This window comes from Heterocephalus glaber, unplaced genomic scaffold, assembly GCF_053883595.1.
Source record: "Heterocephalus glaber isolate CG9 unplaced genomic scaffold, H.glaber_assembly_v1.0 deba00000122, whole genome shotgun sequence".
In the NCBI taxonomy this organism is placed as follows: domain Eukaryota; kingdom Metazoa; phylum Chordata; class Mammalia; order Rodentia; family Bathyergidae; genus Heterocephalus; species Heterocephalus glaber.
Window position 1 is genome coordinate 72,607,279 of NW_028258138.1, and position 17,049 is coordinate 72,624,327.

General features: G+C 38.1%; 1 protein-coding gene across 1 annotated transcript in view; it reads left to right on the forward strand.

Moving 5' to 3' along the window:
* Cd86 (CD86 molecule) overlaps positions 1–12,793 on the forward strand; it is a 128,538-nt gene extending 115,745 nt beyond the window's left edge. Inside the window, exon 8 of the mRNA XM_087216137.1 lies at positions 12,234–12,793. Coding sequence (XP_087072263.1) covers positions 12,234–12,240 — 7 coding nt within the window. The 3' untranslated portion in view covers positions 12,241–12,793. The remainder of the gene's footprint in view (positions 1–12,233) is intronic.
* The last annotated feature ends 4,256 nt before the right edge of the window (positions 12,794–17,049 follow it).

Below are 17,049 nucleotides of genomic sequence, written 5' to 3' on the forward strand. Positions count from 1 at the left end.
GTAGGGAAAAGGAAAGAAGGGAATGGAATTAATATGAAAAAATGGAAACAAACTCTTTGTAAATAGGGAGGAATGGAGTAGTTGAAGGGAGGGCAGGGGAAGGGGGAAAAATAAGAACCAAGAGAGATTTATGTAAAGATGCAAATTTCCGATGATGGATGTCGTTATAATGTATACCTAAAATGTACCAATAAAATTAATTTTACAAAAAAGAAATACATACAGGAGTAAGAGCACAAGTTCCCTGGGGAAGTTAAAATTATGTGCTAGTAAAGGGTGGCTACTCTAGTCCAATTTACCTTCTGGTCTCTGTCCACATGGCAGCCAGCTGCCATGGAGCTGTGATCCTAGAGGATGCTCTAGGAGCATAAGGAATCAATCAGAATCATAGGGACACCTTGTTTCTTTTTGTTTTTTCCAGAATGTGGGTATGCCAAGTCAAAGTCTCTTACTCCTTTGCAATATATTCTTAAACACTTCCATTGGGAAGGTCCAGGGGTCTTCAGGATCCATCATAGAAATGATTTAGCAGTTATGAGTTGTTTACAAGGTCGATCTGGTGGATCCTGGTAAAAGAATTATAGCACATTTGTCATTGGTTCCATTTGTATGACTGGAGTTTGGCAGCCTCTAGGCAAGAATAAACAAAACTTTTAAGAAATTAGGGCATGCATAATCTAAGCATGAGCACACTAGAATGGAAGGGCAGGTTAGGAAGAAAGTCGCACTTAGAAATTGAAATAGTGATTGTAACCTGCTGGCTTTTATAGTTTCTACCATAGTTTTTCCTAATGATCCATAACTGTGGTCAGCTACTGGTATAGCTAGAAACTGCCAGAAGGGGCCAGTGACTGGAACCCCTTTTTATATCTACCTTTATTACTATGGCATTATTTTATACCTCTTTTGGTTATTCTTTTCTGCTGGGTGTTTAAGACCAAGTTAAAGTGAGACCTGTGTCGATTAATATGAACTTACTGCTGTCTATCAAGGTCAGTTAAGTCTCCTCAGGCATTACTTTGAACCATGCCTAGAGCCTCTCTGCTCCTCTGTCAGTGTCAGCCATCAGGATGGGTCATGGCTTTGCTTGACTATGTTGGTTTCAATGAAAGCATGGGAGACTTTTTCCTCCTTGTGACCCTCCTTTGGTGCATGGTACATTTGTCCTCTGGTCCCCAGCAATCTCCCCACACAGGAGGTTGAGTGACTTACCAAAGATATAGGATCCTGTAGGAAGGGTTCCTTTGTGTCCTGGATCTTTGTTGACCTTGAGGGGCCAGGGCCAAAATATTGGCTGTCCTCATAGCCCAGTTACCTTTCTAGTTTTGGTCTCCAAACTTTAGTTGTTGAACACCCAGAAGAAAAGATCAGTGACATAAGTATTTCAGCAGAAGCAGTGAGCCTAGCTATTATAATAGTTAAAACATCAAGCACTTTTGAAGTATAAAACACAGTTAGAGGGCTGTTATTTTACCAACCATGGTTGTTTTAGTAATTGAATCCCTGCTGTATGTTAACAGACAACAGTTATATATTATAGAGAAACTTAAAATCAAGAGCTATACATAGTATTTTAGCATGACAATCGTGATGACATTTTCTTTGTAACACTTACATGTCCATCTTAGTATGGAATAGTCTGTTAGTCAAACACCTCCATCTGATCACAAGACATTAAATAACATAAAGAAAACTCTTATTTTTTATCCTTTAGTAGGATTCCATTTAAAGAGAACATACATATTGGCCTGTACCTTAGGAGTTCATAATGTCTAGCCTCTAATTTTAGCGTGTGATGTTGTTTCAACTGTTTAGCGACTGATCATCCCTAAGTGTGGTGATGCATATAACATACATTACATAAGTTTTTAAGAAGACTATTATTTGACTGGTTATCTCATTTTGGCTTGACATGTACTTCTTATCACAAGTAGCTGGAGTGCAAGGGAAAGGCAGATACCTGAGTCAAAAAAGATCATTACCATAAACAATATCTTAGAAGACCTGTACAGAAGGCATGGATGAATATACCATGAAATAACAATGAGTATCAGTTACATGAAACCCTTTGTCCCTTAATTTTGTTTTGTACCCAGAACATTTTAAAGAAAACCTTGTTTTCCCACAGAAAAGACCATGACCAATGTATACATATCACAATAATATGTTTAGCAATGTATTTCCCATGAGGCTATAGAAATTATTGGGGTCCCCTTTGTGAACAAAGGCTGGAATAAATTTTTTCCATGCAGCTGCTCCTTTATTTACCAAGGGAAGTCCTGTCTAGTAGTTTTCCTAAGCCCAAGAGTCTATTTAATTATCTTAACAAATTTTTAGATGACCTGCAAGAGCCAGATCATAACAATCAACACATTATTTTGACCAGTGAAAGATTCCCAAGTTATACATAGACAACAATATGTACGGTATTTGTAAAACTAGTTGACATAATTTGGATCATCTGGCAATCTGGGGGAAGTAGGTCTTTAATTATATTTGTCCATAAGCCAATTTGAGTTACAGGCAAACATCTTTAAAAAATCATCTTAAAAAGAGAAAGTTTTATTGTAGCTCCCAGTTTCAGAGGTTTCAGTCCATGATGAGGGGCCCCACTGCTTTGGGCCTATGGCAAAGCTGCACACCATGGCAAGGAGAGTTTGAGGAGCAAAGCTACTCATCTGAAGGCCAAGAAATGAAAAGAAAGGGAAAAGCAAGGCCAGAGTCCCACTTAGCCCTGCAAAACCCAGCCCCCAGTGACCAGAAGACCTCCTGCTCAGCCCTACCTCTTCAGGAGTTCCCTCACAGCGGCCTTTGTGGGGATCCTTAAGAGCCAAACTCTAACCCTCCCCAAAGTGGCTGCACCAATTTACACTTCTCCAAATTGTATGTGACAAAACTTGTTTTCTCAGTTCGACAGCAGTGCTGGACATTATCAATCTCATTTTTTATCAGTCAATTTTTATCAATCAATGTTTTTAACATTTTTATAATCCAAAGGATGATAATGGTATCTTGTTTGCATTTGTAGTTCCCTGACTGTTAGTCAATGGGGCTTTTTAAAATTTTCTGTGACTGCTGATGTTACCTCTCCCACTCATGTTTCTAATAAACAGTTTGCCTTTAACTTACTAACTTATATGAATTATTTATATTTATATGATACAAATAATATGCCTACTATACATGTTTTGTTTTCTCCAATTTGTTGCCTCTTTCAACTTTGTTTTTAGCACCATGTAAAATACTGATGTTTACATTTTGGTGCAGTCATATTTATCAACCTTTTATTTTCCTTTATTTTAGTATCTTATTGGATAAAGCTTCCTCTAGAAAATATAAATTTATTGCACAAAACTCAAAAGCCACCTGTGATTACATTTGCCTATAAATCCCTTACTGATTCTATCACCTCCTGATCATCCTTCCCTTTTTGTAGAAGAAATGGTTGTCATTCATTCATTTTTTCACTAGTACTTACTGAGTACTTACTTTGTCCCAGGCATGGTATTAGGCCTTGGACAGTCAGCAGTGACTAAAGGAGACAAGGCCTCTGGTTTCATGGAGCTTATGAAGTCCAGTAGAATGAACATTCATTAAACATGTAACTAAGCATACACTCATTGCATACTGTAGCATGAGAAAAAAGGACAGGATGATAGGAAAGAGATAGGCATTGAAACTTCCGCTGTACCTAGCTCACCTCCACCACACCTCCCTTCACTCCATATTCTAATTGTTGATCCCTGTGGCTTTTACACCTTGCTCACCAACACATAGCTTGTTTGCCACCAGTCTTCTCAGGTGTCATCCCCTTTAAGGAGATTCCAGGTTTCACCATGCTCCCTCTTTCCTGCCTCTGCTGACTTAGCATGGCCTGAGTCACTCTCGCTCTGAGAAACACAGTTCTGAGAAAACTGAGCCAACAAATGTGACAGAAAAATAAAACTCCTAGCGTAAGGGATTTGGAGCATGTAGGGGTGGAAAAATCCACCCTGGAGTTGTCAGATGACCTGATCCAGATAAAATCCTCTGTGCTTAGATGAATAAACAGATAATGGAATGGATAAAACACATGGTAAGTACTGTGCAAAACAGTGAGTACTAACTCCCTTCCATACCTTGAGAAAGGCCCTCACAGTAACAATGGAGGGCTTGTCACAAAACCAAATCTAAATATTGATAGAACATCAAACCATGGAATCTACTTTTCTCTATCACTACTGTCTGGAAAATATGCCGTCATGCCCATAGTCTTAAAGGAAACCTGAAAATGGCAAGAAAGGTCCTCCCTCTTCCTTCCTCGTGCTGGGGGCCTGATGTCTACAGTCCAGTCTCAGATGGTTCTACATCACTCACTCTGCCTGAACTTCCTCATATGTACAATGTAAATAATAATGGGTCTCCTCAAATCTTTTTGAGTGTCTAAAATGAATTAAAATTTTATAATTTATTATCTCTTGGTACTCAGTTTACTGCTCAGTACAAAACTAAGTATTCAGTAAATATTTTATGATTTGATTAGTTGTGCTTTTATCACTGGGGATTCCCGCAAATAGTGAAGATACACTGTCAAGAGAAATAGCTTGATGGTCTCTATGGTTCCCCAGAGGCTCTCAGGGGCCTGGGATATGTTCTGCAAACAACAACTCTGGACTTAACGGTGTTCAAAGAAAGCAGAGCCTGGCTGAGGCCTCCAGGCACAAAAAGGAAGAGTTCCTCTGTTTACCTGTCCCTGTTCATCTTTCACTTTCCTAGGCAAAAGCAATTTGTGTATTTGTTAATACATACAGAGCAAGAAGCACTGGAAATGCTTTTGAACCTTTCTCAGCAGAGCTTAGCTGAAAGGAAAACTCAAGCCAGCCGCAGAGTCTTCATAACCCAATGGCTCAGCGCTGAAGGTAACATGGCATCAGCTTTCCCCAACAGGACACTGACCTGGTGCTAGCCCCACACCCAAATCCACAGCTCTCCTTCCTCACCAGAGCTCCATCCCACAACCAGGAAGTCTTGAGTCAACTCTAATGTTTTCAGTCTTCCAATTCAGTCATCCACTTCACACCCCCAGCTGCCAAAGGCCAACTGTCAATGACAGCATGGGGCCTGTCTGCAGGGCCACCACCTCTGGCTACTTCCCTGAGCATTTAAGGGTGACTTTAGCTCTGCTGATGAACTCTGCTGCGGGAGCCTGGCACCTGGAGCAGAAGGGGACTCCCTCCAACCCACAGAGAGTTCCAGATGTCTGTGACATGGGATACAAAGGGACTCTCAGTGAAGAAGGATATGCCATAGGTTTCTGTACATGAAAAGGTAAAGTTCATTCCAGAAAAGATGAAAAAATTGATAGACTCAATCAATGAATCATCTACAATCCAGAGAGATTTGATTTCAACCAAAAAGATAAAGGCTGGGAATTTTTCTTCTTAAAACTATCTAAGCAACTATCTGGAAAGGAAGTTTGGTACTTATAATTACAATTTTCTTAGTAACCAGCCAGAAAGAATTTTAAAATCAAGAATTGAGACAAACACCCAGATATGAGCTTGTTACATCACAGTTAAAGTCAACACCATGTCAGTAAAATGGTTAATCCTGTCTCACAGCTGTAGGGTAAGATGGAAAAAATAGTTTATATCCTGAAAGCTAAAGACTAGGCTCTCTCACTCTCTAATCCCAGACCACATTATCCTGATAAATAAGGAAGTCATGCTTGTTAACAGGAGCTTAATAAGATTGCCCCTTTACATCTCCTGAAGACTCCAGCCACTTTCCCCCACAGGAGCAAACGGCAGTGGGCAGCTCAGGGTCAGTTCCTGCCCTGTCCTTGACTATGGCTGCAGCCTGTGGACATGACTGACCAGGGCATAGAGACACAACTCATCTGTCTTCCACCCTATGGATATGAGGGCAGCCCTATTTTGCAGGAAGGCACTATTTTGTCTAATGTGGTTCTGGACAGCACAAGGCCAAGGCTGGAGAATTTGATTTCCTGTTTTGCTGGTGGAAATGGGCTCATCAAGTAGCCCCATTACATGGCAGACTATTGATTTCACCTGACTAAGAAGATCAGCTCAGGGCCTCCTTCTCCTCCAGCTGGTCCTAACCACAGAAAACAGGCCTCTTGAAAGCCTCACTAGCCTCAGTGGACAGGAGTGATTCGGACAACCATATATTTCTTCAGTTCAAAGATGCATGTGATTTCTTTCAGTAGGAGGGAAACAAATACGGCATTATTTTGCTATATCATAGAGAAGGTTGACACTGTAACAGTAAAATAGTTAATCCTGAGTTCATAGCTGTGAGTACAATGGAAAAAAATAGTTTATATCCTGATAGCTAAACACCAGGCCCTCTAACTACTTTGACAGTTGGCACTAGAATCTCTTCAAGGGAAGAGAACAGTAGTCAAACAACAGTAATATACAATCGTTCTGATGCTCTTTTCACAGCTATTTTAAATCCTCCATACCCAATCCCACCTTAACCCTAAATGCTCAGTAACAATTTAGTGCAGTCATGTATCTCTTAATGAGGGGGATACTTTCTGAGAAATCAATAGCTGACAGTATTTACAAACCTAGGTGGTATAACCTACTACCCACTTAGGCTCTATGAATGGCTTATTGCTCCTCAGCTACAAACCTGGGCAGCATGTACTGCACTTGAGCTATAGGCAACTATAACACAATGTTAGGTATCTGTGTATCTAAACTTGCCTAAACATAGAAAGAGTACAGTAAAAATACTTGGTGATAGAAATTTTTCAGCTCCATTATAATCTTATTGGATCACTCATATATATGGCCCATAACTGAATATGGCTTATGACTGTATATACAACCACCTTGCATTCTTGAAGTCTTGGGCAATGCAAGAAAAGGGGTGGTGCTTGCATGGAATAAGACATAGAGGAAGAAGAGCTGAGAGAGATACAGATGAGAGGAACCCTGCTGGCCAGGAAGCAGGGTCCGGGGAAGCAGGAAGATGAGGACAGACAGCATGGATGATGTTGCATGGACAGAGCTTTCCAAGTGGTAGACATCTAAGTTCAATGAATATTTGCTCAAGACAATTGTGATGATAATTCATGTATTATCTAATATCCTGACTTTTTGCAAAATATCTCAGAAGCATTTTCTGTTAATAACACATAATCTTCATAAATATCATTTTCCTTGTTTGATAATAGTCCCATGTTTTATTTAACATTTCTCCATTTAGACTTTTAAGTAAAGTCAAATTTTTCATTACTAAGGATAATGGTGCTGCAGGCATCTTAAGGCAGGGAGTTTTTTATCATAAGTATAAATTCCTCACTATAATTACCAGCAAAGGAATTTATCAGACCAGAAGATATGGAATCTTTAAACGTTTGATAAATATTGACAAAGTAGTTTCCACTTTCAAAAATACTTCTTATTGATTTTTCTTTATTGGTTTTCCATTTTCTATTTCACTCAGGTACTTTTTCCCTTCTTCCTGCTTGCTCTAGGTTTACTTGACCCATCTATTTTCTAGTTTCTTATGAAGAAAGTGTAGATTATTCATGTCTTTCTTTCTTTGCATATATATATATATATATTTATAGCTATAAAATACATTTATAACCTCTTTTATATATACCTATAGCAATATTCTTTATTTCTCCATGCAGATTTGAGTTATTCTGTGGTGTCCTTTCATTTGTGCCCTAAGGACTACATTTCATATTCTTAGGGCAGACTGCTCAGTTTTTTCTTATCTGAGAATGTTTTAATTTCTTGTTTGGCTTGGAAGTACAATTTTGCTGGAAACAGGATTGTTTGTTGAAAATCTTTTTCTTTCAGCGTTTGAATATGCCTCCCTCATGGCTTCTGATCTTCATAGTTTCTGAGAATTCTGCAGTTGTTAATCTCCTCAGGATCCCTTATGTAATTTGTTTTTCCCTTGCTGCTTTCTCTTTTTCTTTTGACAGTTTGACTATGACATGGCTTGGTATAGACTGATTTAAGTTTATGTTACTTTGATTTTGTTGATGTTCTCGAATATGCAGATTAAGGTTTTTCATCAAATGTGAGATATTTTCCATCATTTAAAAAAATTTTTTTTCTTCTCTTGTCTGTCTTCTCCTGCAGTTCCCATTACATATATGTTGGTATTACTGATGCTGTCCCATTGGTCTATGTGGCTCTGTTCATTTTTACGTATTCTGGTTTTCTTGTTTTCCTCAGAATGTATTCTCTCAATTAACATATCTTCAAGTTTTCTGATTGGTTCTTCTCAGCCAGTTCAAATGTGCTGTTGAGTCCCTCAAGCAAAATTTTTATTTCAACTATTGTGTCTTTCAATTCTAAAATTTCTATTTGTTTCTTCGTAATTTCTATTTAATGATTGATTGGTATTTCCCTTTGATGAGATAGTATTCTCATGCTTTTCTTTCATTCTTTAGCCATGACAGGGGTGGGGGAATATAGTGGTTTCTTCTGTTAAGGGGGCTAACCTCATCATGAAGACCTCACCCTAATGACCTCATTAAATCTTTTTTCTTCCCCAAAACAGCATCTCCAAATACTATCACATGCATCACATTGGGAGTTAAGGCATTAACATGCTAATTTCAAGGAGATCCCATTCATTTCACAGCAGGCAGAGAGGTTCCCTTAAATGACTAGAACCAGTTAGAGCTCCAGCCTTCGCTGAAGGGCTCTGTATGTGTCTTGAGAGATGCTTTCAATGCTCCTGTAAGCAGTGTATAACTCTGTTTTAACCTTTACTTACTGCTTGTGCAGAGCCTAGGGCAAGGGGTAAAATATTAGAGACTTCTCAAGTCTTTCCTGAGCACCGGGACATCTTATGCATGCATGTGGCTTTCTAGATTCCAAGAGATCTGTCAGAGCTTTAAGAAGTTATTTATGGATGTTTCAAGTTTTCCCACTAACTTCTTGTTGCCCTCAACTGCCAAGGCCATCTCAAAAGCTGTGATAATTGCTGTTGATTGTTCTCAACAAATGCTCTAGGTAGGGCAGTTTGGGTGAACTCTGAGTCAGGTTAAATAAGAAAATCACTAAGGATGTAGTTGTTTGTTGTTGTTGTTTTGTTTGTTTTTTAAACAAGATTTCAGGTAGGTAAAATAGTGATTATTCTCTGGGGATGAGACTTGGTCAAACTCTAGGCACTGTCTGTCCCCTCAGCTTCTAGGGCTGATATCATAACTGCATGACTGTTAGTCTTCAAGAATATCACAGATGTGGAGAGACGAAGGCAGATTTAAAGCAAATGAAAATAATGCCACCAGACCAGCTGTTACTGAGGCTCAGCCAGTTCCCCGAAATAAACACTCCTCTGACAGTTGTAAGATTTTGGTTACTTTTCAGCATTCTGAAGAACTTGGTTTTGATTGCTCTTACCAGTAACCTAATTGCTCTTAGAGAGGAGAAGAATTATTTTTACTGCAGAAGTCCTTACACTGTCGTTCCAGAAATCAAGGTCTTGCTTAAATTTTAACTCTTCACATTTTCATATTAATTTTTCCATTTTATCTATAACATCAAATATATTAATATAATGATTTCCTCTCTTCTATCATTGCAGTTATGTTTATTTGTTTCTAATACTGTCTGTGTTTTTTGACTTGGTAAACCATTGTACTGGATTTAAGGGAAAAAATAGTGTCCAATTTAATTGAAGGGCTGGATTTTTTGTACATTTGTATTTCATTAATTTTTGTCTTTTACTTCTACTAGTTTCTGTCTGCAACATTTTTAGGCTTATTTATTGTCCTTTTTATTGCCTTGAATGTTTACTTAATTTATGTTTAGTACTTTTTTCCAAGTATTAAATTTAGGACTCTAAATGTCTGAATACTTAGTCTAAATTTAACAAGTTTTGAATGTACTTATTGCTAAGTACTCTACAATGTCAACTTGATTGACATTCAACATTCTTCAACAAAGTAATTATTTTAAATACTTTTGCTAATATCCAAGTATATAGATTTTAAATGTTTGTGTGTACATGCTTATAGTTAGTCATTTTATTGTAATTAGGGAATGTATAACTAGAAAATGTGTCCACTGTGGAGACATTCAGTTATTTATGGTCAAATAAGTGGTTAATTTTTTAAATATATTCTAAAAATGCCCAAAGAGAATGAGTATTCTCTGTTGAAAATAAAGTTTCATACATATGTGTGTTTGGTCAGTCTTAATTCTTTTTCTCATATAATTCATGTCCTTATTCATTTTAACCTACCTGATCTTTTTAATTTCTTTTAAAGGATGTGTTAATTTTCCTTCTAAGAACGTTAATTTGACAATTATCTTTGTTCTTCCAGTGCATCTTCTTTTATATATTTTAAGGTAATTTTTGGTATATTAGCTATACACTTTATCCTCTCAATAATGTCTTTTTTCCCAGTGTTTCTCCCTCCATTTCAAATGAGACATTATTGCCTTAAGGGAGGACAGCAATTACAGAATGTAGGGGCTCCGTATCAAAGTTAAAAGCCTAGAGTTGCATATGTCTGGGTTTCAAAGACCTGATGACATGTTACAGACAAGTTTGCAAGAATTTTTGATGTTATAATTTTTATTTCCTCTGACCAAATACAGTATATGGTTTCTGAGTAGGATCAGGGGACCGGAAGGAATTGATAGAGTTGGATACTGGGTTATCTCCTTGAGAAATCTACCATTTCCCTAACCCTGCCCCTCACTATGATTAAGAAACTGTATGGTTTAGATCTAAAAAGTTCCCCAAAAGCCTCATTTGTTCAGAGGTGGGGCTTTTAGAAGGTGATTAGATCATGGGCACACTATACTCATCAGTGAGTTAGTCCACTGATGAATTTATAGTTGACCATGCCATTAAGAGGTGGGACCTGGTTGAAGCCAGGTCACTGGGGGTGTGACCTGAAGGGGTGTATTCTTGTCCCAGCTCCTCCCTTCTCTCTCTGCTTCCTGGCTGCCATTCAGTGAACAGCTTTCCTCCCTCAGGCCCTTCCATCATGCCAGTTCTGCCTTGAAGTCAGCTAACCATGGACTGAACCCTCTGAAATTGTGAGCCTTTCCTCCTCTAAATTGTGCCAGATATTTTGTCCTCACAAGAAGAAAGTAACTAACACAAGGACACACTAAAAACTCAAGGCAGGATGGAAAGATCCAAGATCTGAGAGATCTGCATGTTGCTTTCTGGGTGACAATTAAGGGAGTGGAAAATAGTCATAGTTCTCCATCATGAAACATGGAATAGCCACAGTAGCATAGAGATGGATGCATTGGCTGACTGGCCACAGATTTCATACAGAATTGTAGAGTGTTACAAAATTTCTCAAGATATATACAGAGATAACCATGAGAGAGCTGAACCTGGAAAATCATTGAAATAATAATGAGAAGGATACTGTGTCAGTGGTTTGCATGGACCAAGGATCAGAGACTAGTCAGAAACAAGCACTCAGCCAGTGCTAGAATGGACTCAAAATAATGGCTCCTCTATCACAAATTCAACTCCAAGAGTTTGACAGGTAGTATGAATTAAATGTAGAAATTCTGAATTAAGGATTATCTGAACTGAATGAAATTACATTCCTGTCACCACACAACATGAAGACTTGAAATAGAAATTAAGTTCACTCACAGAAAAAATTTCAAAGTTATTTAGATTTTTACACCTGAGTTTATAAAAATGCAATATCTATTTCAAAATTAAGTTAATCCCTGCATACAGAGTCAACAATGGCTCTCACATCTTAATTATTGTACCAATGGAAAGTAGTTTTCTACATAATGCTTTTAATCTTGAAATCAGCTTTGTCTATTGTTAGTATATCTTCTTTCTCATAATCATTTATCAGGAATATTTTTCATTCCTTTTATTTTTTAATTTTTATTTTCATTAGTACATGTTTGCAGTACATTCATCCCTTTGATGTTAAATTTCCCTTTGATCTTTTTATTTTTGATGTGTTCTTTGAAATAATATGTAGTTGTATTTCATTTATGACATTTTACCTTTTAATAATTTATTATGATGCATGATACTCTGGATCTATTTCAGTCATGTTCTCGTCTGTTTTCCACTTAGTATCTTTTCATGTTTTTACTGTTTTTCTATTTCCTGCTCTGCTACTTGATTAAATTTTTTTTGTTCACTTTATTTTTCAGTAGGCCTTTTAAAAACTTATCTCCTAGTTATATTTTGTTGCCACCTTAAAACTAAATGAAGTACAATTTCCTCAACTCTTATCTCCTCTCCAGGCTGTAAGAATTCCTCCAACCCATCCTCCTTCTACTTCAAGCTGGAAAAAGAAGAGGAGTGAGAGAAAACAGAAAAGCTGAGAGGGAATTACAGGGAGAAAAGAGAAGCAAAGATCAGAAGAAGGTTATGTCCTCTGCAACCCTCTCCTACCCTCGGCTCCCCTACTGCCTATTTGGCTGTATTTGATGTAGTAAACACAGCTGAGAAAGTGAAGAATTTGTATTACATATTTGGAAACTGGAGGCTCTGGAGAACTGTCTGAACTTGCAAATTCTACCCCTTTTAAGAGTGGCATTTTTCTTTCTTAGGACTTTTGCCCATTCTGCTAAATACAAGACTTGATTATGTGTTTTCTCTGATATTGTCATGAATTTGGTCTTCCCACATTGCAATGAGATTCTTTTTTAATGGAAAAGAAAAGGAATAGTCCCTTCAAACCTAACTCATATTAGGCCATTAGTGCTGAGTCATGAGAGATTTAGGCACAGAGTTGGATCAGGATTCTAGAGCCTTGTAAACATGAAAAAGTTTCTCAATCCTGACAATCTTAAAGTATTGTGAGTTCGGGGGGAGTCTCTGTTGGGGTTGGGGCAAAGAAAGAATAACTAAATTTCCTCCACCCAAATGCCTAAGCAGTTATTTACTAGTGACAGCAAAGGCCAAGTGTTCTGGATCTGTCTTACTTCAGTCTTCTCACTTAAGCAAAATGGCCTTGCAAGAAAAAAGGTTATCACTGTCACCAGCAAGAAAGTCTGAAGGTAGATGATGAGATAATAAAAGTACCTAACTCCTACAAAGGGTTTGAATTTTCTGATCTCAGAGAATTTTATTCTAATGAAGTGAAAAATTTAAAAGTATGACCCAAGATTCCCTGTATACAACACTAGGCAACCATAAAGAAAGTACAAGACAATTACCCATCCCCTTTTTGCAGTACTAGGAATTGAAACCAAGCTCTTCAAACTGAGCTACATCCCCAGTCCTTCTGTTATTTTTTGTGACAGGGTCTCACTAAAGTTGCTAAGTTGCCCAGGCTAGGTTCCAAATTGCAATCCACCTGCTTCAGCCTTCCAGAGTGCTGGGACCCTTACTTTCAAATAAGACCCAATGAGTGGATTTCTAGACACACGTACACATACACACACACACACACACACACACACACGTGTCACCTTTATTATATAGTGCCTATATACGTAGAGATCTTTTTCTTATTGTGTCTCATTGATCTATTGGTCTATTCTTTTGCCAAAACATCATAGTGTCTTATTTACTGTAGCATTATAATGAATCTTGAAATCTAGTACATTAAGTTCTCCAGTTTAATCCTTTTTTGAGATCATCTTGGCTCCTCTTATCCCTTTGCATTTCCACATAAATCTTTATTTATTTATTTATTATCTTACTAGTACATGTTTGTAGTACATAATGTTTACATTCCTTGTGTGGAGTTGGTATGTGCACATAACACATTTTTGTTCCTTTTTTTATCCCCTTCCCTGCCTGTCCCTCATGTCTTGATCCTCTTCCCATTTGAGAAAGATCTATCTCTCTACTTCTCATCATCTATCATTTATTTTGCTCTTTATTTATAATTTGGGTTTATCATATAAGAGAAACTATGTGACATTTAAGTTTATGTGTCTGATTTATTTCATTTAATGTTACGATCTCAAAGTGCACCTATTTTCCTATAAATGACTCAAGTTCATCTTTCTTTATGGCAGAGTAATACTCAATTGTGTGTATAAATACCACATTTTCCTTATCCATGTGTTGTTGGATATATAGGCTTCTTCTGAGATATAGCTGTTATGAATTGTGCTGCTATAAATATGAGTATCCATGTGTCACTGTAATATGATGTCTTTAACTTTCTCAGGAAGATACCTAGAAGGAGAATAGCTGGGTCAAATGGAATTTCTAGTTTTAGTTTTTTGAGGAATCCCCATACTGATTTCCATAGTGGTTGTACTAGCTAACATTCCCACCAACATTGTAAAAGGGTTCCTTTTTCCCTACAGCCTATACAATGAATCTATAGATCAATTTTGGAGAAAAGGGTCATCTTTATAATCTTTGGATTTGCAATCTGCAAACTTGGCATATCCTTCCATTTAAGAATTTTTTATTTTCTTTCACTAGTGACTTATACTACTGGTAAGGACATGTTATAGACTCTCACTTATTGCTGATGGAAATATAAATTGGTATGACCACTTTGGAAAATTCTTTGGCAATATCTTTTAAAGTTTAACATATGTACACTTTAACTCAGTAATTCTACTCCTATATATTGCCCAATAGAAATGCAAGTACATGTAACCAAGAAACACAAGAATGTCTATAGCAGCAATTTGAATGTCCATCAATAGTTAAATGGACTGAAAAATTGTGATATAGTCATACAATGCAATAATATATGGCAGCGAAAAGGAAAATCTGCACAATATAGTTGGATCTCACCAATGCTGTTGAATAAAAACAAAACTAGATACCTTTAAAAAAAAGTATTTGCTATAGATGTATGATGTTTAAATAAGGATGGTGGTTACTCTCTGGGGTTTTACAAAATGGAAGAGAATATAACCAGAGTTTCTACAGTGCTGTTCAAGTTGTACAGATTCTAAATGTACATAGATTTTAATAAAATTAATTAATTAAAAACAAAACAAGAAGATAGGCCCCTATTTGAATTTCTTAGAGTAACCTGAGGGTAGACAGGGTGTCAGTGAGAAGGTAAGAAAACACTGTAGTAAATCCAGGAGAAAGGCAGCCAGTGAGAAATTCATGGTGTTTTTAAAGAAGAGAGTATTTAATATTCATTTCTAAGTTGGTTCCTGTGCTGAGGTTTTCTCTAACCTCTCTGTGACCCCCATCTGCAACCCAATTTTATTGCTCTCAAACTATTAGTAAAGCTTACAATATCCTTTTAAAAAGAGCAAAGCAAGGTTAGAAAATAGGGATGAAATTTAGTGAAAGTAGGATAAGTCACTAGAGGATAGAAATCACAAAGGATTGCCTTAGAACAGGTGACACTGGGTAGAGAGCAGAAGAAGCGAAGGAGAAGAGCAGTTCACTGATGAGTTTACAGCTAAATGTGATGCTGGAATGTGAAACCTGGTTGAAGAAGTGGCTTACTGGGGCGTGGTCTGGAAGAGCCTATCTCCCTCCTCCTTTGATCTCTCTCAGGCTTGCAGATAGAGAGAAGAAAAGGAAAAGACTCTAAAGCAGGATATGCTGGGTATATGCAAATATCATCAAAGAAATCAGTGTGTGTGACACCAAGGAAGGTGTAGGGAGTTGAGATCAGGGAGTGGATCATTAGGGAATAGCTGGGGCCACAAGGTGTTGGGCTTAATGGGCTGTGGATTTACAGGATCTACTGAGTGAAGTAGGAAACCACTATAAATGACAGAATCTTAAGCAGAGAAATGATCTAATGCAAGTTAAATGTTAAAGGTATCATTCCAGCTGCTTTGAGAAGATTAGACAAGGCAAGGGTGGATGCACAGAGAATAATCAAGTTTTCTAAGGCAGAGATAATGCTAGCTTGGCTAGGACTAGTAGTGGTAGAGGTGGGAGAAAAGAGATTGATTCAACAGGACTTGAAGATGGGCTTTGGGATCCACTCAGAGGAATTGGTGGGGCACATTTCTGGGTGTGTCTGGGTGGATTGTGGCACTGTGGCCTTGGTATCTGTGTCTGATACTTCACTTCTTCCTCTGCTTTCCAGCCACCAAAAATAAGCATCTGTGCTCCTCCACACCCTTGTGCCATAATGTTTGTGCCTTGGATCTAGCCAACAATGGACTAAACCTCCTGAAACCGTGAGCCATATTAAACCTCTCCTCCTTTAAATTATAGGTGTTGGCTATTGTATCCCAGTGACAGGAAAGCTGAATAATACAGATGCCACATAGAACTTTCTAACCCACAGAGCTGCCTGGCAATTGAACATTTCCCTTTTATGCAGTTAATTCCAGCAGAAGCAGTGAGTTCTTCTGTGGGGCTGTTGGAGAACTGTCTCTCTACCTGCCAAATAAGCTGCTAGGGTATTATGGTTTATACCTAAATAACTTCTCCAAGCCTCATGCACTCATAAGTGGACCTTTCAGGAGGTGGTTGGATCACAGGGGCTTGATACTCATCAGTGAATTAGTCCTGGAAGGGTATAACTCCCTCTCTTCTCCCTTGATCTCTCTCTCTCTCTGCTTCCTGCCACCATGCCACGAGCTGTTTCTCCTCTGCCATGCTGCCCTGCCCTGCCATGTACTGAAACTTCTGCAAACTGAGCCAAAATAAATTCCTCATGTAATCCATGGGTGTCAGGTATTGTATCCCAGAGGCAAGAAAGTAACTAAGACATAGGAAAATTTCTGTTCTCAGTAGTTAAGGGCTGTGTGTGTCTAGGAAAAACAAAAGGTCTGTTTTTCCTTTACCCTCACACCACAATCAACATAGAAAACTGGTCTGACCCCAAGAGGTTTGGGGATTTCTCTCCACCAGCAAGGAGCTCTGCAGCAGCCATCAGCTGAGTGTTCTCTAATTCATTGTGATACTACCTGGAGATAACTTCAGAACTCACAGGGTGAGGACTCAGTCCCCCAAAATACCAGTCACAAGCCCCACATTGACTCCGCTAACAACCTGTTAAATTACACAAGTGTCACAGTGGTACTACCATCACTCAAAGATTCCTTGGAACTCTCCTTTGGGATTTGTCCTCAATGGGAGGTAATGCAATTTATCCCCAAATCTGTCTTTCCAGAGGTCAGGTCCCTGGGAAGCTCTGGTGTCATCAGATTCTCCTGG